The sequence below is a fragment of the Branchiostoma belcheri genome, unplaced genomic scaffold (genome assembly GCF_001625305.1).
Source record: "Branchiostoma belcheri isolate BF01 breed outbred unplaced genomic scaffold, Haploidv18h27 scaffold58, whole genome shotgun sequence".
NCBI classification, from domain to species: Eukaryota; Metazoa; Chordata; class Leptocardii; order Amphioxiformes; family Branchiostomatidae; genus Branchiostoma; species Branchiostoma belcheri.
The window spans coordinates 1,764,870-1,786,563 of NW_017804220.1; the positions used below are offsets into that span (position 1 = coordinate 1,764,870).

The 21,694-nt window shown below is 40.4% G+C and overlaps 1 protein-coding gene across 1 annotated transcript in view; it reads left to right on the forward strand.

Moving 5' to 3' along the window:
* Window positions 1–376: 376 nt before the first annotated feature.
* The window catches only part of LOC109481815 (low-density lipoprotein receptor-related protein 6-like), a 78,429-nt gene continuing 57,111 nt past the window's right edge, over window positions 377–21,694 (forward strand). Inside the window, exon 1 of the mRNA XM_019784403.1 lies at window positions 377–594. Coding sequence (XP_019639962.1) covers window positions 540–594 — 55 coding nt within the window. The 5' untranslated portion in view covers window positions 377–539. The remainder of the gene's footprint in view (window positions 595–21,694) is intronic.

Below are 21,694 nucleotides of genomic sequence, written 5' to 3' on the forward strand. Positions count from 1 at the left end.
ATGATTTTGGAAACGGTCAGACGTTTCAGGTAGCATCCACTTCTTTTCGTCAGTACTGACTGAGAGACCAGAGGAAAATACATGCTTGAGTAACTGTTTTTTTGGCGTTAGGCCTTTTTAACTTTGCAATGAAAGACATTCTGGTGTTGTTTTCTTTCTTCCTTTTGTTTTCTTATGTTTTTATTTATTTATTCTTTTTTAGAAAATAAACAACGGAGGGTACAACCAACTTTAAACCTCCTTGGTTCAACGGTGTTTGGCCACAACAATGCCGGGTTGGAAAATCTGCAGTTCTCCAAGCCACCGCTAGATGATGTCTAACCACAACGTAGTCCCCTTGGCGGAAGTACGCGGTGTGCCCCCAAGTGGTGCGTGGTGCGGCCCGGCCGGTGCTGTTGCCCGCAGTGTGTATCCATGCGCCCAAGAATAGTGGTGACTTGTGAGGAGTTCGAATCCCACCCTGGGAGGGCAGCCTTAAGGACTTGACCGATGCCTAGCCAAGTCAGCCCGAGCTCAGGACACCAGTGTCGGTGTAAGAGATGATGGCCAGGGCAGGGTTGCTGCTGCTCGGCAGCCTGTGCGCGGCTTTCCAAGGTAAGCGTGCTAGCTGGTACCGCGGGGCGATGGGGGTTCGCAGCCCGCTAGAGGCTTGCTTGAGTGCCCGTGAAAGACTCCCCTCGCGGCGGCTCGAGTCGCGGCAAAACTCGGCCCGTTTCCCTCACAAACCGCCCCTCTAGACACCTGGTGTTGAGGATATGATCGTCCCTAGCTTGAGAAGTGTTGTGGATTTAAAATCTACGATCGTAAGGCTGGAAACGATGTTGTTTTTCAGAGTCGGGGTCGGGGTTGACTAACTCTGAATGGGGGCTGGCTGTAAGCGATACCTCCCAGAACTACCCAGATTTTCCTCAAATATTGCCGCTTTAGAGGATATCTTCGTAGTTTTTCTGTACAAAACATGTCTCCCAATCATTCAGGGGGTTGTTTTATTCTCTCCGCCGTTTTGATCTCTGTAGAAAATGGAAAAATCTGAGCAGTGTTGAATGTCATCATGTGTAAACGATCGGCCGCCATCTTGGAAGTAGGGGCACGGGGGCTATCCGAGCACCAACATCCACACACAAACTCTCCGATTTCTCCTCTCCTGGTCACTCCAACCGCCACGAAACGAGCTTGTTTCTTAGCAGGGTCTTTAAGGATCGTGAGGAGGGGTGTGAGAAGACGTGGGGAGGGCGTAAGAAGGCAGGAGAAGGAGGAATGTGGGTTAGTCACGTGACCAACAACAATAACAACAGTAGGCTGCAGTATGGTGCTCACTTTGTGCTGATTTTTTAGAGGCAAGAGGCAAAAACACCAGAATATCTATTCACCAAACACATGCTTCTAGCTTTTGCTTGTCCTCTTAGGACAATTTTGAGGTGTAAGACAGAGATTTTGCCCCATTAGAAGGTTAAAAAGCCTTGATTATTCATATCTAGTGCTGCAGATAAAGCAAAAAAAAATCTGGTAGTCATTGCTGAGCAATAAAACACTCAGTCCAGAATGATCCAGCCACGGTTTTGTCATTTTCCTAAAAAATGATGTTAGAAATAAAATTTAGTCGAGGTTTTAGCCCCCATAGGTTTTGGGTTGTAAGATCGTCCTGTGATTTTCATGATGATCGTCCATTACCAAAACAAATGAGTGATTTCCTGTTTTATTGTGAAGGTATCAAACCATGCCTTTCATTTTGTTCTGTAGTCTTCTAGTTCAGAAAATCTGTATTATTACCTGTGTACATGTTAGTTCCCTTTGTGCTAGTACGAAATGGTAAACTAAAATCTCAAACGTAGATTTTTTTGCTCTACAGCCGAGTTCAGTTTTTTCAGCTGTATGAATCGTTTATCCCACTGGGATTTTTTTAATTTTTTTGCAAATCAGTTGATAAAACCTACATAGCTCATCATGAAATATGTAGCATGATTTGATATCCAGTATCAGCCCTTGCCCATATCGCAATCAAATCATAATCTGTTCGTGAGTAAATATGATTAGAAAATATAGATTATCGTATGTGTCAAATCCTTTGAAACCACAATAATACTTGTTGCTCAGACCACATAATAGAAATCCCTTGATGATAGATTAGATATATCATGCCCAGGCCAAAAACCAATGTAGTCATTTCCATGTGATATCCTGACCAGGCATAGAAAAAAAAATGTGGTTTCTGTTTCCTAGCAAAAACCTGCCGACCCTAGCCTTTTCTTGTCAACAATTGGCATCAAATTTTTGATCCAACATTTGAATTTCAAACCTTTTGAAATGATTTTCACAAGCAAATTTTTGTTGAGAAAATTGTGCGAAATATTATTTTTTATTATTAGTCCCTTCCCCACAAGCAAATAGAGGGATGTCTCCTAGTAAGAACCCAATATCTTGAGACAATTCAGTTTTAGCTTGCTAAATTTTTGCTCCAAAATACGACTTGCATTTGATGCAAGCACGTCTAACCCCCGTTTCGGGAAAAAATGAGTTAAAATTGAAAAAAAAAAATTCTACAGTGTATTTGTTTTATCACTTCAGCCAATTTCTAACCAAGAGAAAAAGAGAGAATCCCTGCTTACTGATCTTAGTTTTTCGAGGTCTGAAACGGGAAACACAACATCTTTTTCCTAGGTCTGGTATTAGTATCTGGGCTCCTAATTTTCCCTCCCTTTCCTTCCGACCAACCGTATGAAGGAAGTTCCTGTATCCAGATAAAAGCCAACATCCTATATATTCTGGCAGCTTATGAATGTTCTTTGGTGATGTAGCATGGCAACATTGTAAGGATGATCCTGATTTGTGTGTGAAATTTGGACTGAATCACTTCGCAATCAGTTGACGTGCATGGTAGCCATTATTTTATACAGTGAGTAGAATATGTGGTATATGTTAGCCTCTAGCAGGCCTCAGAAGTGCCTGGAAAAAGTAGAAACTGACTAAATAGGTAGATAAGATAATGGCCAATTTCTTCCATTTCCAGCTGCTTCTGAAGCCTGATAGAGGCTGACATCTAAATATTTTATCATATCATATGCATCATATTCATAGACAATTTGTAAAATATGACTGCCCAGTTCATTTTGTATTGTCATAACTCCAATTGTGAAAACATGTATTGGTGTATGGCAAGTGTTTCGACGGAAGTGTCACAGAAAGCAGATAGACTAGAAATGATTTTGACAAAGTACAAATGTTGAAACCAAACATTGAATTTTTAACTTCAACAAATTCCGCGAATGCATAGTTCCATTTTCTCAGACCGCAAACTTTTGCTACCACGAACATAGAGTGATTTACACATAGCCTAAAACCTTGAAGAACGTTCCCCCTCCCCATCCTGAATAAAAACCAGGTTTGCGAGGTAACCAAGATTTTTTAACTTCAACAAATTCTGCGAATGCATAGTTCCATTTTCTCAGACCGCGAACTTTTGCTACCACGAACATAGATAGAGTGATTTACACGTAGCCTAAAACCTTGAAGAATGTTCCTTCCCCATCCTGAATAAAAACCAGGTTTGTGAGGTAACCAAGATTTTTTAACTTCAGCAAATTCTGCAAATGCGTAGCTCCATTTTCTCAGACCGCGAACTTTTGCTACCGCAAACATAGAGTGATTTACACATAGCCTAAAACCTTGAAGAACGTTCCCCCTCCCCATCCCTGAATAAAAACCAGGTTTGTGAGGTAACCAAGATTTTTTAACTTCAACAAATTCTGCGAATGCGTAGCTCCATTTTCTCAGACCGCGAACTTTTGCTACCACGAACATAGAGTGATTTACACATAGCCTAAGACCTTGAAGAACGTTCCTTCCCCATCCTGAATAAAAACCAGATTTGTGAGGTAACCAAGATTTTTTAACTTCAGCAAATTCTGCGAATGCATAGCTCCATTTTCTCAGACCGCGAACTTTTGCTACCGCGAACATAGAGTGAATTACACATAGCCTAAAAGTAAAACCTTGAAGAACGTTCCCCCTCCCCATCCTGAATAAAAACCAGGTTTGTGAGGTAACCAAGATTTTTTAACTCCAACAAATTCTGCGAATGCATAGTTCCATTTTCTCAGACTGCGAACTTTTGCCACCGTGAACATAGAGTGATTTGCAGTTAGCCTAAAACCTTGCAGAACGTTCCCCCTCCCCATCCCTGAATGAAAACCAGGTTTGCGAGTGAACCTTGTGGGCTGAGGACCCGGGTAACACTAGCTCATTGTAGAGGCATTGTGGTTGTCACCTCTGGCAGGATGGAAAGAGTTCAAGCTGTTACAGACAGGGGGAAGGTCAGGTACAAACCAGCTTCAGTTTCAATGGCAGATAAAGAACCAGAGTGCTCGCAATCTAGGGAGGGTCTGGCGATAAATTTAGGATTGTCAACAAATGCAATTTATAACATTTTTAAAAACAAATCGTAGTGTTGAGAGTGGGTAGTACTAGTGTTGGTCCTTTGGATGTTTTTTTGTACTTTTACCAAAGATTTTTGTCAATTTTGTCCATCAAGGTTTAAAAACGTTTCCGTCACATGTCACAAAGGTACTGCATTTGATGGAAAATCAGGTACTGGCTATACTAGAGCTCTATAGCTAACGTTTTATGGTATGATTTTGTGGAAGGCTTTTCTGGAATTCTCATGTTGCAAATTCAAAACTCGGGTATAATAATAGATTATTGTGACACAGTAGTGTCCAACAGTCACTTGGAGACAAATTTTCTGCACAATTGTTTAAAAAAGATGACAAAACGCTTTGCTTTTTTAAGTTTTTCCTCTATTTTTTCACCCATGTCTTTGATGTTATTGGTCGATTTACTGTTCACTACGTGATAAAAATTGTACATTTTGGTTGATGTTGAGGAAAAAAGACAGTAATATACTGCGTGCGCATCATTGTATGTGTAGTTTCTTGTGATGACGTTACATTACTACATCACTACCACTACTGATAATTACCATGATTTTTTCTATAACCTATGCACCTCCGATTTGGTAGTGACGGAAATGTAGTGTACCTGTATTCAGGTGATATCACTCTGTGAGAGAAAGTATGGTGGTTTGGTTTCACATAACGGAACTCTGTTCTACTAATGGCCTCCGTATCTATAACACCTGTGAAACAGTAGCCGCATCAGGGAACTTCAAAACCCCTACAAGCTGACTACCATTACTTTACAGTTGTCTTATGACACAAACAAGCAACATAAACATAGATCTAGACCTTGGTTTGGAGTTTTTTTGCTCAGTTCAGCTGTTTTGAAAGAAGCCTTTTTGTCAGAATTTTCCTTTTAAGGCCACACCAATTTAATTTGTTGGTTCTCGGATTCGCCTCTTCGTTTTTTTCTGATTTGCAAAAAAAAAAAAAATTGATTCTGGTCCTGAATCAACTGAAAAATGTTCATGTTTTGCCCCCCAACAGTTGAGGAAAGTCCTTTTCTTCCTAGTTGTTACAGTTTTCCCATCTATCATTGCAGTGGTATGATTAAAAGTTCAAAATTCAATGTTTAAATTTTAACCCAGCCTTTTGTGTTGACTTCATGGCTCATTTTGTAGCATATAAGCCTATAATAGGATGCCTAGACCTGATTTTAATTTTTAATTTTTTTCGCCCTGTCGCTTCATATTTTTTCTGAAAAAATCCGAGAACCAACAAATTAAATTGGTGTGGCCTAAATTCTAAATTAAAGGCATCCAGTGCAGTTTTTAGGGTTTGCAAACCCAATTTTTAAAAACCAATATCCAGTCATTTATCTACTAGTGACTTGAAACCACACTGTCGCAATGTATATTGACCCTCATGGAGCAAAAATTCCCAAAATTCTGACAGAAAATGGTTACTGGATGGGCCCTGAGCTGATTTTTAGGGTACCACCCAGAAAATTATGGACTCATTTTGGGGCTTGTTTCTGCAGTTGTAAAAGCCCAAAGTATGAAATACTGATTCAAATGTGCTAATGTGAAGCAGTAGGTGTCAATGTCATAAAGATTTCTTTATTCAAAATATTTTCAGTTTTGCAACTCTAAAATCGCATTGGATGCCTTTATAAGGTTTAAACTTCAGTGCTTAGAATGTATTGACAGTTGGTAAAAGAAGTGGTTGACCTCAAATCTTTTCACATTTAGGCTGCCAGATTTGAAACGTCCCAGAACGTTGGGGTTTGGTAACAGGTCAACTATTTTAATGAACAATCGCGGAGCATTTCATTACCTATGTTGAGTTACTGTTACTGTTGGAATTCAAGGTTAGGCCATGTTGATTTGATTACATGGATGACATCCTCTGGCAACCCCAAACTGATGCGAGCATGCAAATAAAAAAGAAAGTTTGGCCAATGGGCGAAACTGTGGCCACATAATTGGGGGCCCGCAAGCCCTTTTCCGTAGAGCGTAATTGGCCGTTTTAATTCTACGTAGAGCGTAGACGGACCGCTCTAATATTTTTAGGGAGGGCGTATTCGGTGTTTTAATTCTACGTAATGCATTGTAGCCACTTGGAATTTATCGTAAAGTGTAATCGAGAGGTTTCCGAATTCAGCGTAGAGCGTTGTCGGCCCCCCCCCCAATGTGTACACTATATGACATCCAGTAGATTTCTAGCGGGAACCAATCATAGGGCTGCTGACGCGTCACCGACTAGCGGCTATTAGCACCTTGTTTCATGTAAATGCCATGAACTCAATCAGAGCGCGTAATTGTTTCTTGTTTACTTCAGTACTAAGTACTAGTACTTCCACAATCAGTTAGTAAAGTCATACCTTAGTAAAATCTACTTTGATGAACGAATCAAAACGGGACTGTAGACATTAAGTTTTACACATTCAAATGTGGCTGCACTAGCGCTAATGGAGCGACCACTACGTAAGGGAAGGAACGGATCTTAGCGAAGCCGAGATTTGTTGAGCAAACCCAACCCATCGAAGACGGGCCGCCAAACACAAAAATGGAGGGAAATGACAGACAACAAGCCAACAAAGACAACATCACCAGACCAACAAACTTGGAAAACACCACTTCAAGCGCTAACGTTGTAAGAAATGTGGAACCTCAAACTAGTATGTTTGCGTCAGCGGAAAGGCTGTCGAAGTAACCACTACATGAAAAACTGCGGCGAAAAAGTAACATGGGTTCGTCCCAAATCTAGACGCAAGTGAGCTACAAAAGTAATATGCCTATGCATCTTGCTTGTTGCTGCCAACTTACCCGTTAAAGATTGAACCGATACATGTACGTACTATAACTTGCCATACCCGGCCAAAGACGACTACATTACTGTTACTCTTTATTTTGTGCTGTATAATGTATATGCGTTACATTATCTATCATTGTCATTTCTTTGAATTCCTTAAAACATCTACTGTTAGTTTGTGTAACATTACGTAGTGCTACAATCTGCGTAAAAAGTGGGCTTCATTACGTGTTATCTGCTAAGTCGTGTTGGTATTGAAAACTGTTTTATTGTGCCGTTCTTCTACAAACAGCCAGCAGAATTATGAAGATACTCGTTCTCAATACACATGCTGCAAACTAAAGTAATGGCAGTCCTACGAAAATTCTGTTTGTAATGTATAAGCGCTTTATGTCGACGTACAATGGGTGTGAAATACATGTTTTCGCCCATCGTGTGCCACCGGCTCGGTGGTAATTGGCTACTTTACAAGTGAAAGAACCGCGTCCGTGGGCCTTCATAAATTATTCAAATTATTCAGCAGCCCTCTGATTGGTCCCCGCTAGAAATTTACTGGATGTCATTCAGTGACGAGCCCCCCCCTTGCAGGCCCTCATAATTTACGGAGACAGACACTTCATGATGCCCAATGGCAATATTTTCTTTATTTTGCAGCATACATTTTCTATCTAATATTGAATATTTTAGGTTGTTTAGAACAAAAGGGGAATATTATGACACGATTTTTGTTTTGTAAGTCCGAAACTGGTTCCAGATGGTTCAGGTTTTTTTGGACTTGAACCTAAACAATTTTACAAGTCCGGAACTGGTCCAGCGAACCGGTACACAGCACTAGTTTCTGGTTTTCTTCAGGACAGAAACAAGAAACACAGCATTTTTCCTAAGCCTGAATTATGATTATGAAATTAAAAGTATTGTTTAATTATCATATACTACTGCTTCTCTGTCCAAGCTTGTTTTCCCCAGTTGAAAATGGTTGATCAGTAGCATCTGATGTTCACCTCTAACAATAACACACCATGACAGTTCAGGGGTCTGCTTCAAATCAGCCCCTTCTTTTACATCAAGTCTGTCAACTCAGTCTGAGTGGGTCTTGGTTGATAGTTAATAAACTCCAAGGCCAAATCCTGCAGCGATTTTCTCATTATTTTAAGGCCACACCAATTTAATTTGTTGTTTCTCGGATTTTTTTTCAGAAAATATGAAGCGACAGGGCGAAAAAATAAAAAGGCAATTACATGTATATATTGTGTAGCCTCAAATGCTACGATAGGAGCCATGAAGTCAACACAACACAAACTTTTAATCAAACCTGTGCATTTGATGAAAACACTACAACTAGGAAGAAAAGGACTTTCCTCAACTGTTCGGAGGCAAAATATGAGCATTTTTTAGTTGATTCAGAATCAGAACCAGAATCTTTTTTTTTTTTGCAAATCAAAAAAAAAATGAAGAGACTAATCCGAGAACCAACAAATAAAATTGGTGTGGCCTAAAGGAGGACATCTGTGTATTGTTTTGACACTCGCAATGTCTTGTCTTGTTTGGCTTTGTTTGTGACAAATATTTTGGAATTCTGTCCAGCTGTCTGTTGTGAAATGTTCTTGTTTTTTTAGGATTATCTTTCTGAAAATCAACACAAACTCCATATAAATGATCTAAGCTTGTTTACTATGCTAAAGAAATGACTTCTTATACTTAAGTTATAGTGAAATTTTTTGGTGTTAGACTTATTCTAGTTACTTATTGTTGGCACCGAAAAATAAAGGTTCGTACCAAAAAATTAAGCCCTCACATACCTTGCTTCTAGGGTATTTCAAATTCTTCATGTATAAAATGGTAACATAAATGTGCTAAGAAATATCAGTAAATGTCAGTATCATTATCAGACAGATTTCTTCATCCAGATTATTTTTGGTTTTGCTGACCTGAAATAGCATGGGATGCTTTAACTAATTACTTGTTACATGTTTGTATATTTGATGATATCTTTCTAAATAGAGGTTTGTCGTAAATGTTCATTAGAGATAACAAGACAGCATTACTACGGTCAGTACTTGGAAGAGCTGGTAGCTCCTTTTTACTAGCCTCCATAGCATGCCAAAAACTGGAGGTTTTCAGGGTCTTTGGGAGCTTTTATGTGCTATTTTCTGATTACATATAGACAACATAGCCGGCCTGGTTGAATTACCCCCATTTTTTTTAGAACTGGGCTAATCAGAAAGCAGCCGAAGACCGCCAAACCCCCAGTTCTATGAGCCTGCTACAGAGGCTACCTTTTTGCATGTCCTTTTCACGTTGTGAAAATGTACGGTCCATGTAAGTCGCGTCACTTACGATACCTCTTAGCGAATTGACAAGACTGATTGGTTGTGTCACATTATAGGGACAGTCTGTGTCACCCTTCATTGGTCGATGCCTCGTCTGGAATGCACCACAAATAAGAGGGGTGTTGGGGGGAAAATAGCGTCAGGTGCCGAAAGATATTTGTAGCGCAGTTGTATCCACATGTCCCCCTGTCAGGACCTCAGAAATAAGAAATATTGGAAATTATTTTATAGGCAGTCTGCATTAATGGAAAGGAGGCATTTTGAATTTGAGGATTTTGCATCTTTGTGTTGTTGTGATTTGTCTGTTTGTTTGTTTATTTCACGTAACAATTAAACCACCTTCAGGCATAACATGCTGTTTTGTACAGTAAGTACAAACTGTGTTAGGTTTGAACCACTCACATCCTGAAACTGATAGACCTCTACTCTTTTCAAGAAGTGCAGTTGGATCTTTACATATTCTAACTCTTCATTTCCATCTAAAATGAAAAATTTGATGTTTGACAACTTCATTTGAAGTTGGTGCAGTTGAGTTTGGGTCTTTCACACTGACTCACAGAAATTTCCTTACTAGCTGCGGATGGTTGATCATGTGCATGATGACTTGCTTATTGACTGATGATGATGATTGTGATGATGATGATGGCAATAGTGTCATTATCGCATGTGCTCACAGTGTCACACAGGGCTTGAAATACCATCTACATGTATAGGTTAGTGCAGGTAAATTTTGAGCTGTGCTGCAGGTATTTCTGATGTCTACCTGCACCTAACCTGCACTGGTCCATGTACTGGGTATATGCAGGTTAGTGCAGGTAAAATTGGAGCTGTGCAGGTATTTCTGTTAGTGTACCTGTACTGTATCGTTTACATATGTATGTAGGTTTTTATTCGCTGCATTGGCTAATCATGGCATTGGTATCTGAACAGTTTTCAGTGTGAATCATGATCCAGACTTCCTAAATTCTTAGTGGCGCAGGTTAAGTTTGTCTGGAGAAGATAATTTTCAAGGTTACCTACAGAAAAAAAAATTGAGCCCTGTTACAGTTTGTTAAACGACTAGATCTTGTAATATTCTGAACCAAAACCCACAAACGAAACCCACTAAAGAAACACAAATGTTTTTGTGAACAATCCAAACCTCAAAACCACATCACTCCTTCCCCTGTTGTAGAATTATAGAACCCGACCCTAATTCGTGTGAGCCCCCTGGCCAGGATGTGATGACCTTGAGTGCACACACGTTGACCTTGAGCCTGGCAGAGTCAGTCTGCAGGAAGAGACAGGACATATCAACTTTCAACTTTATTTGTTTAACCAGGTATCACACTCAGGCCACTCTGGCCTGTTTTTCAGGAAATCCTTGTACAAAAGCACAGACAAACACCTAACAGTTAAACAGATTCACAATACATACAAAGTCTAAAAATAGCACATATTCAAATAACTAATCTTAAATACAATTCGATAAAAACTGTTTAAAAGTTCTGAGACTGAGCTGCTGTCGTTGTTGTAGGGGGAGTGAGTTCCAGAGGTAAGGTCCATAGTACTGTAAGCTGTTCCTGTATGAAGTGACTCTTGCTGGTGGACAGGAGAGTAGGTGGGGGTCATAGTCCCGTAGCCGTTTTAACTCTGACCGAGTAGTGCGTACACTCAGTGTTGGTGGAGCTTCCCATTTGAACAACGATGTCATGTACACAGGCGCACATCCACGGACTGCCTTAAAGACAGAGACAAGAGAAGCTACTTCTGCCCGTTTACGCACAGGGTCTATCCCTGCCTCTGCTCGCAAGATGTTAACGGGGACATGATCTTGGAGTTTGTGGCCTGTGATGAGCCTTGCAGCTCTGTTTACCAGTCTGTCCAGCTGTGATGTCAGAGTTTTGTTGCTCTGTACTAGACTCGGTAGCCACGCTGTGGCGCAGTAATCCAGATGAGATAGTACTAGTGTCTGGTACATGGTCTGCAACACTTCCTTTGTAACAAAGGCTCTGGCACGTCTCATTGCACCGAGTCCGCTGAGAAGCTTCTTCGTGATCCTTTGCACGTGTGCTGACCACCTGAGTGAGGGGTCCAGAGTGATACCCAGGTAGGTGAACGAGTCAACCTGCTCATAAACGTTCGTGCCGTCGGTTATGTTGACGGATGTCCCGGCATGCCTCAGTTTCTGAGGGAGCCCAAAGAGCATCGCTTTGGTCTTGTCTGGGTGAAGCAGTAACTTGTTTTCATTCAGCCATTTCACTACTCTCTTCATGTCCATAGAGACAGTCTCTTCACAGGCCTTCACGGAGTCGGCCGAGTAGTACAGGACTGTGTCATCAGCATACATGTGAATACTGCACTTTTCGATAACATTTGGTAAGTCATTTACATACAAACAGAACAGTAGGGGTCCTAAAACACTTCCCTGAGGTACCCCACAGGAAACACGAGTTTTTGTGGAGTATTGACCCTGCGGTCTCCTCCGCTCATTTGGGTCCTACCGAGAGACATCCATTCAGACCAGATGGACTGCCCCCCTCCCCCTTCCTACCAGACCCCAACCATCCTGTTGGGATGTTAACATTTCTGGTAGGAAACTAGCAGACCAAATTTTTACAATGCATATGTTGATTTTTCTAGAAGGAAACTAACAGAACAAAAACCTAAATATGTCACAAAAACAAGAAAATTTTTAAAGCCAAGATTAAATCTTGAAATGTAGGAAACACAAAATTTTTTTCCTGGGCCTTAAAATGTCAACACCGTGATTTTTCGTGGCGAGGTTAAAGTTTTAATTTGATCTTGTTTGATATTTGTTTTATTTTTGACAATGCTGTCATACAATTGCTGTTGAAATGTTGCTTTTTTACGTTTTTGCTCCTCAAAAAGTTATGGCATGGACCACTCAGTGATATGTAATCTACCGTTTTAAATGGCATTGTCTCTTTATAAGATGGAAACTCATATCTCCTACACTGTATATATTGTGACCAGGCTTGAATGTACTTTCAGTCCAACTGTTGCCTGTCAGTCAGCACCAGTGTTTATGTTTACCAGTTGGTCTCCTGACAGCTCCCAAGGGACAAGTATGCCATCATGCGCACAGCCCGCAAAATATGCGCCAAAATATTCACCAAGTATTTTCAGTGGAAGGAAAGGTTAACTAGAAGGGCAGGAAATAGAATGAAAAAGATATATGATTTTAGGTTATTAGTATCCAATTGTGTAATTATTATGGGAGAACTGGGCTTGAAATACCACCTACATATGCGGGTAAATTGGAGCTGTGCAGGTATTTCTGATGTCTACCTGCACCTAACCTGCACTGATCCATGTACTTGGTTTATAAATACAGAAATGTATGTATAAAATAAGTACAATGTACTGGCATGTGGATTTTTATTCGCTACATTGGTTGTTACCACCACCTATGAAGTATAAAAGAAAGTGGCAATGGTTTTTGAAATATTTTTGAAAGTGGCAATAGTTTTCTGTATTTCCTAAATTCTGAGTGGTGCAGGTTAAGAATTATCTTAAAAGTTGTCTGGTGCAGGTATTGTGAAAAAAAGTGTTTCAAGTCCTGCTACAGGAAAAGAAATGTGGTCCCTATTACTGAACGGGAGTTTTTCCAGGTCTACTGTTCTTGTGAGAGGAAGGAAAGAGAGCACGTTTAGTTAACTTCACATCTTGGACTGATTCACCACAGGTGAATGACACAAAGAGCGACCGGCACGTCCTTTGATCCATAATCTCGACCTTGACACTCTAGATAAGATATTTACAGCGAACCTAGTGCTGCATACCTAAACACAATTTTAGGTTCAGGTCCGGATTCAAGTCCAGAGGTTTAGGTTCAGTTCCGGACTTGTAAGTCCGGGCCTAAACCCATGGCATATATAAAATTGCATGTTGGCAACCTCGCAATGTTGTCTGGGTGAAACTTTGGCCACATAACATGGAGGCCGGTACTTGACGATGCCCGTTGGCAAGGTTTTCTTCGTTTTGCAGCACAGATTTTACAATCTACAGAAGGTTTTAGGTGGTTTGGAAAGAAAAGAGGTATGTGAAATGGTCTTTTATGGTAATAAGTCCGGACTCGGTTCTTGACTTTTAAGTTTTTTTGGACTTGAAGCTAAACCTTCTTACAAGTCCGGATCCAAGTCCAGTGAACTGGGGTATGCAGCACTAGCGAACCTACTGCGTAGTTCTTTTGGGACGTGAATCATACTAGCTACTCCTCCCACAACCTAAATCTGTCATCTTTCAATTATGTCATTTCTGGTGGTTCAAGAAATGAGTATTGTTACTATTAGTCACAGGATATGGGTGGATTTGAAGGTTTCTAGCTTTGAGCCGTCATTTTCTTTTTAAACATCTACTGTAATTCACTGTATGTTCATGATGGCAAAATTTCACGGTCTGAGAAACATGGAGGTGTTCACAGAACTATATATTCGCGGTGGAGACAGGTGCAGGGAAAAGAACGTGCAGAAATTATTTGTAAACTGTAATGATATGTTCATGGTACAGAAGTGACAGTGAAAACAGTGCACACAAAAATACAGTGAAAAATCAGAAATTACAGTACATTGTATCAATACAGTCAGCTCTTGAGTGATTTCAGGACAGTAAAACTGAATTTTCAAAGTCAATTTTCTGGAAACTTCTTTAATGTAGTAAGTTGAATCAAGGACATTATACACTGTGTATAATGTCCTTGGTTGAATTAGCCAGGTGTATAATAGCATACTGATATCTGTCGCCTGTATCGTATTATAGGCTGGAGGCAGCACTCAAAATATCATATATCTATGCAATAATATGTACTCATATGTCATGTACTGTATTTTGGAATAGAATTGTTTAGAAAATGTTGCCATATGTTGAGGTCATTTTCAATGTGTATTCTCCCCTATACAAGACCCATACATATGCAAATCAGTGTCTAGTCTATATAAAAGGAGTTTATATAGAAAAGTTAAACAAAAGAGTATCCCTAACAGACAATGGTATCCCTGATGAAACAATAGATGTTTTTCTCACCTTTTTATATGGACTTTATTGACACAACAAAAGTTGTACAATTTTATATACATTGTTGAAGAGACAATAGCAACAATTATAATTCTTAAAAAACTAAAAACTAAACCCACATTTAGGTTCAGGTCTGGTTTCAAGTCCAGAGGTTTAGGTTCAGTTCCAGACTCGTAAGTCAGGACCTAAACCCATGGCATATACAGAATTGCATGTTGGCAACCTTGCAATGTTGTCTGGGCAAAACTCTGGTCACATAACATGGAGGCCAACACTTGACGATGCCCAACGGCAATGTTTTCATTTTGCAGCAAAGATTTTGCAATGTACGGAAGGTTTTAGGTGGTTTGGAAAGGAAAGGGGTTTGTGACATGGGCAATTTTGTAATTGTAAGTCCAGAACCAGTCCAGCAAACCGGTACACTGTGCACTATATGTAGGTGATATTTCCAGCCCTGTATTTTATTCAGCTGACCTTACTTCAGTGCCAGAGGAACTCTGTAAACACCAAGTGTTGTGTATTACTCCTGTTATTTCCTGGCCGACTTTGAACGGCGTGTTTTCGCCGAAGCACACATGAACCTATCAGAAGTTCATCCAAACTAGGCGTACATTAGTGTCGGGTTGGTAGCCCTGTTATTAGGGTTTGGGTTCTGACTCCGAGGCCTAGAAAAAACAATATTGTGTTTCCTGTTTCAGTCTTGAAAAAATTAGGGTCGGTAGGTAGGGATAATCTTTTTTCTTTCTTTTTTATGTTTACTGAAGGAAAACATATTGTTTTTGCTACCTTTCTTCTTCTTCTTCTCGAAACAGTGACCTCTGACCTGACTGAACCAGACTGTCTCTCACCATGGTAACTGGTGTTGGGTTTGATAATGTTGCAATTTTATAGTAGGAGGGATTTAGACTCCTGTCACCATACTCAGTATATGTGAATTTGTTTCAGTAAGAATTAACAGAGCAGACCATATGCGAAGGTAAACATCATGCATTTGCTTTGCAAATGTTACTTTTCTAGTTTTATTAGACTTTGGCAATCTGTAGTGATTCAACTTGTGATCAAAAGTATTCAATACAGTTTAACGAAGTAAATCTTGCAGACTTAATTTCAATGCCAATGTTGGAAAACCGATTGTACAACATTACATCACTCAGGTGTCAGATCATGGAGCTAGAAAAAAAGGCTAGGGTCGGCAGTTTTTTCTAGGGTCTGTCAGGGAAACAAGAAACACAACTTTTTTTCCCTAGGCCTAGCCCTGTGTAGGGTTTGGCTCTGAGGAACTGTTTTGAGTTACAGCCTCCCTGCTGGAAGGTCTAGCTAGACTGATTTGTGGCCAGTGTTATTAAGTAGAGCGCAGAGTTGTCTGGTAGTCTCTCTGGATGGTTAGGCTCTCTGTGTGACACGGTTTCGTCATCTGGTACTGGGCAATGAAGAGTCACTGTTGTAACTTTTTTTTTTACCATTAAACAAATGTCTAAGACTTGATATTTGTATAACAACATGCAAGAATATGTACTGTAATTCACAGGTGCTAACACTATCTCTCTCACTCACTCACTCTCACTCACTGAGTCGGGATCACTCACTCACTCACTCATTCTCACTGACTGACTGACTTACTGACTGACTCTCACTCATTCTCAATCACTCTCTGACTCATTCTCACTCACTCACTCACTCACTCACTCACTCACTCACTCACTCACTCACTCACTCACTCACTCACTCACAAAGAATGGTTCAATGAAAAATTGTTATTGTATGTGTAACTTGTAAAGGTGTGTATGCACCTGCTTTGCCCTCCCTTGCACTTAGTGAAAAATCAAAATAGACAAATAGACTTATGTCATTAAACAAGGCTTGATATATCACCAGCATATGTAGTTAGTGGTTAATAGTGCAGGTAAATTTTTTATGTCCACCTACCTGCATTATATTTTGAGCACTGCAGATAAAAATTGAACACTTCTAGGAGTAGCACTAATATATAGTGAGTCTGCCATGGGCCTAACTGTAGTTCCTGGCGCTGGTATAGCCTGGGGGAGTTTGGGGAGTGGTGGATGAGGTCACCTACCCTGTTGTTTGGGAGAACTAGAGTGTGAGTCGGTGTCATTATCAATCGGAAGCGGGACATTTGGGGTTCACCAGTCAGAATAGAGCGACTTGTCCAACAATTGTAAGCCAGTAATAACTTCCTATTTTGATCAGGGATGGTCCAGTTTCTTTGTGTCAATTGTGTAAAGGCATTCAATACAATTTTATGTCAGCCAAACTTGATTTTTCTATCAATTTTCTGGCCATTATTTAATGTAGTAAGTTTAATCAACCATACCCCATAAGATACTGATATCTGTTAGGCCACACCAAGTAAATTTTATGGATGACGTCCTTTCGAGACCCTAAATCTAATGCGAGAGGGCGAAAAAAAAAACAAGAAGGGCCCTAAAAAACAAGATGCCTAGATTAGAAATATTGCACTGCTGACAGGACCGTCCTATCTCTTAATAGTTCCAAAAACAGCACTTTTTTGGAACTATTGACAGGATTTTTTTCAGTGCCATTTTGTTTGTTTTTTTCATTTTTGTTTTCATTTTTTTTAACCAGGCACGGGCTTTTGGCGTTACGGGTTTCAGGTCAATCTGACAATTTGCGGCACTGTCATGACTCTTTGGTCATAGTTACAGGGAGCAGAATTTCTTGTTTTTTTTCTAGGAGCAGGCCAAAATCAATGCGCGCGCGGACGTCATCCATAAAATTTACTTGGTGTGGCCTTAGGCAAAAATGCAAGGTCACTCAAAAATGCTTGTTTTGTATCATATGCTGGTTCTACCTATTTATTGGTGGGACTCTGCTGGTAGTGTGTTTTTTGCTATCTCTCATTTTAAGTGTGAAGTGATCACAAAAATGTGCAAAGAAGTGATAACAGACAAGTTTCCTCATCTAGAATATTGTTTTTATTTTTCCGTCCTGAAATAGCATTGGATGTCTTTAAAACAAATGCATGCACAGTACATGAATTACTTGAATGTTAATCATCTGCATAAATAGCTGTTTGATATAATAATGAAATGCATATGTCTGCATGTGTAGGCTTAAAGTTTTCAAGCAGAAGCATTGTTATTTGTATCAATATAGATCTAATTATCTCACCTAAAAAATCATTTTCAGTTGCTACAGATCTTTATATACATATAATTTTATATAATGATATGGATGCACAGTTGGAAGTATACCGTTCCTTTAAAATTGTGATGAAAACGTAAGGTAGATTTTGTCATATTAGATTTGTAATGACGATATAAATGTAATTATCTCGTCTAAAAAAATTGTTTTCAGTTGCCACAGATCTTTATATACACATATGGATGCACAGTTGTAAGTATTCCGTACCTTTAAAATTATGTTGAAAACGTAAGATAGATTTTGTCGTGAGTGACCTACGTGCCCCCCTCCCCCATAGAGTGCTCTGAAAATGGGAGCAAAAAAAAAAAACCGGCTGGTATTTTCAAACATGGGCAGAGTAAGACATCAGTATGCCAAAAGGCCCCATTCACGCCAACCAAGCCATTAACATATTTAGTCTCCTTGAAAAATTTTCCTTTCATCCTTGGCCCGACCCCTGTGACCCCCCGCCGCCCTTTGACCCCTAGAGTGCGGGCCTAGGCGTCATTAAAGAACAACAAATTGCCATTAGTGTCGGCGAGGGGAACTCGTGTGTGTGTCCTTGGTAAAACATTCGCCCATCTGAAGTGCAGCTGCCGAAAGGGAAAATATGCTGCGAGTATAAACCTCCAAATCAAACCTTTCTCACGGAAATCTGTTACAGGCTGTTGTTTGTACACGGAAAGTCTGTTTTCAGAGTGGTGTTCTAGCCAGCCTTTCCGTCATTTGAAGGAATTTTGTCGCTTGTGACGGACAAAAATTTTGTCCAATCCGCAGTGTTCTAGCCAGCGTCCATCTTTTCGTCATTTGACGGAATTTTGCTGCTCATGACGGCCAGAAATTTTGCCCAATCTGTCATCTTTGACAGAAAAAAATTGGCATTTAATTGTTAAGATACAGAAGGAGATTATACTAAGCTTGGTCTACCAGCAAAATTTGACCCTCAAAATACAGGAAATAGCATTTCAGAGGGTCAAGATTTCTAAATTTTCCCTAGGGTTGCCACCCCTTTAGTTCTAAACATGATGTTATTGTTATGGCAAACAAAATTGAGATGGTAGAAAAAAAATTCTGGCTGGCTAGCAAAACAGAACACTGTTTCAGTGTCAGGAAGTGGTCAGGCAGGCAGATTAATGTATGTTCTGCACGTTCGTTTGTTTATACCTGCAGGCACTTTTCTTGTTTACTCCTGTCTGCGGACGCTTCCAACCAACCTGGACGCCCCGGCAAGTCGTTAAAGGCTTGATGTAAGGGCCTCGGAATGTCCCTTGAGGAACCCAGGCCGCGCCAAGGCTGCCCTAGCCCCGAGCAAGTCTTGTACAACTCCGTATCAGTCTTCCACCCCTGACAGGTCCTTTGTGGCCGACCCACATCTATTATATCCCTCATTTGTTCCCTGACAGGGAACTGCTATCAGCAGTGTACCTACTTTCCTTTGTGCCGTAAATATGAATGTATTTGCCAAGCCCGCGGGCCCCTTTTTTCCCCTCGCGGACACAGTGAAAAATGAAGACCCCAAACGGGTATTGTTCCCTGTGGAAGTGTACCGCAGGCTACCCTGGCCACCTGAGCTACCAAGATTTGGTTGTCACACATTGCTAATGAGATGGAATGAAAGCATTGCCCCCCCCCTTTCTTTCGCCCTCCGCGCGGCAGCCTTTTTGCCTGCCCCGTGTGTCCACGAGGCCCTTGTTGTGCAAATGTCGGCTGACAGGCGGGGAAAGGAGCGCATTGTCCCGCCGCTGGCCCTGGGAAAAAGTCGTGCCATTTCGCCTTTGTTCCAAACCAGCCGACGTCTTCATCGCAAACAATCGGAAATAGGCCATTAGGAGAGACCATGCAAGAGCTAGCAGTACAGGAATTCCTGATTCAATAGTACTCACTCCAGCTCCTGGGTTTATCAAAAAATCTCTCCCCCATACGGCCATAGTTCAGCAGAAATGAGGGATCACTTTGCCCAGTACCTGCTAACAATGTGGCCTTTTGTCTGAGACAATTTAGGGTAATTTTGTGGGGGTGGGCATGAGTCAAATCACATGGAAAGTCTTGTCAGGACTTATGTATAGTCAGCAGTTAGTATTTCTCATGTATTTCTCTTGCTCTATGACCACTTGTGCTCTTCTAACTCAACTTCGAATACTGTATATGCACAAGAAAACAGTTATTCAAGCAACTGGCTGGAGTTTGAAAATTGTCAGGTGTTTCATGTAGCATCCACTACTTTTCTTCAGTAACTAGAGACCAGTTATTACTGACAAAAAGTAGTGACTGCTACTTGATACATCTGACAGGTTTCAAATTTTACTACCATATCCACTTGCTTGATTGAGTGACTGTTTTTTTCTTGTGTATATCTCATTACCTGGATGCCTTGCCTTCATAGATGTAAGGTATATGCTAATCTATATGAAAGAATGTTTAGACCTTAGAACAAGTAGTATAAGTTGACTCATCTATAATTGTTTTGTATGTAGGTTAATTTCGTTGTACCCATGTATTGGGACACGATCTTTGGACACGAAGCCAAGTCAAGAAGAACCCATGTATTGTCTGTATGTCTACATGTAGTTTTAGACCTTACGAAAGTCACTGTACTTTTGTTGTGTCAATAAAATTCTTCTATGAAATAGACACAAATGCATATTGCATAATGTTTAGTGTTACCTCTGATAAATTTGCACTCTTTCCTCCTTACTATGAAATAAGAAGAAACAGATATGTAGTAAGTTTAAGGCCATCTCTCCTTGTTAGCAAGCAGCATGGATCTAAGATGTTTGTGGATTTAAGACTGGCGGAAAAGCACAAGAAACAGGGCAGGGCGTTGAGACATCCCAGCCTACAGTGGAGTCATACTGCCCAAACTTCTCAAACCACAGTCTCTGTTTGTTATGCCATGTTTTAAACACAGACCTCTGTTGGGTTGACAGAGAATTCAATGCTGGGGCTATTTTGTATACAGCTTCTGCCAACGGGCCAGTTTCTAACGGTGGAAAGAAAAGAAAAGAACTCTTGAAATAAACGTTTGAATTTACGTTTGAGACTTCCTCTAGCCACCCTATATAAAACTTAATTTTCAGATTGCTAGAATAAAAGTTATGAAAGTTCACAACTTTTGTGTTGGCTTGCAACACAATGTTATAAAGTTCTTGTTTTTTTCTGTCGAAAAGACTAAAAAGTCACGAAGTCAAATGTTAACTTTGGTATCCAAGTTTGTATTTCACTTGATGGTATTATGGCTTAGGTTAAGTCTTGTTATTGTCTTTTATCTTGCCTGTTTTTAAGTTCCTCTCTGAATGGTGCGTTTGTTATAAGAGCAATGGTAAAGATCTTTGGTTCTTTGTGTAGCTGGCCTGTGTACTGTAACAGCACAGGTCTGCCTCAAAGAGGGCTGGAAATACTTTTTTTCTGCAGATCTACACTGTTGCATGTATCATTGAGAATTACCTGCACCAGACAAATTTTACCTGCACCACTCAGAATGTAGGTATGGAACGGACTAAAAACTGAACAGAAACGATTGCCATTATTACTTTGCCAAGAAGGTTATGTTTTCGTTGGTGTTCGTGTGTGTGTGTGTGTTTGTCCACACGATAACTTGAGAAAGCTGAGAAGCATTGTCTTGATATTTGGTAGGTGGGTAGGTCTTGATGAGACCTGAAAAGGATTAGATTTTGAGCCCCCTGGCGGCTTGTTATGGTCCTGCAGCAGAACTTCGGGTTTTAATATCTCATGATCTGGACAGGCTAGGGTCACAAATTTTGGATGATAGGTAGCAATTGGGCAAGGGAAGAAGTGACATGAGTTTGGGCCCCCTAGCAGAAGCATTTGTTGAACAAAATAATAAAGGGAAAAAAAAAATCAGGCTAGCTAGAACAGTATTTCCAGCAGCACGTCGGCAGAACGTACTGCACCTGCGCAGAACCCCGCATTTTAGCGTTTTTCGTTAGGTTTTTGGTCAACGTTGCATCAGAATTTTGCCTG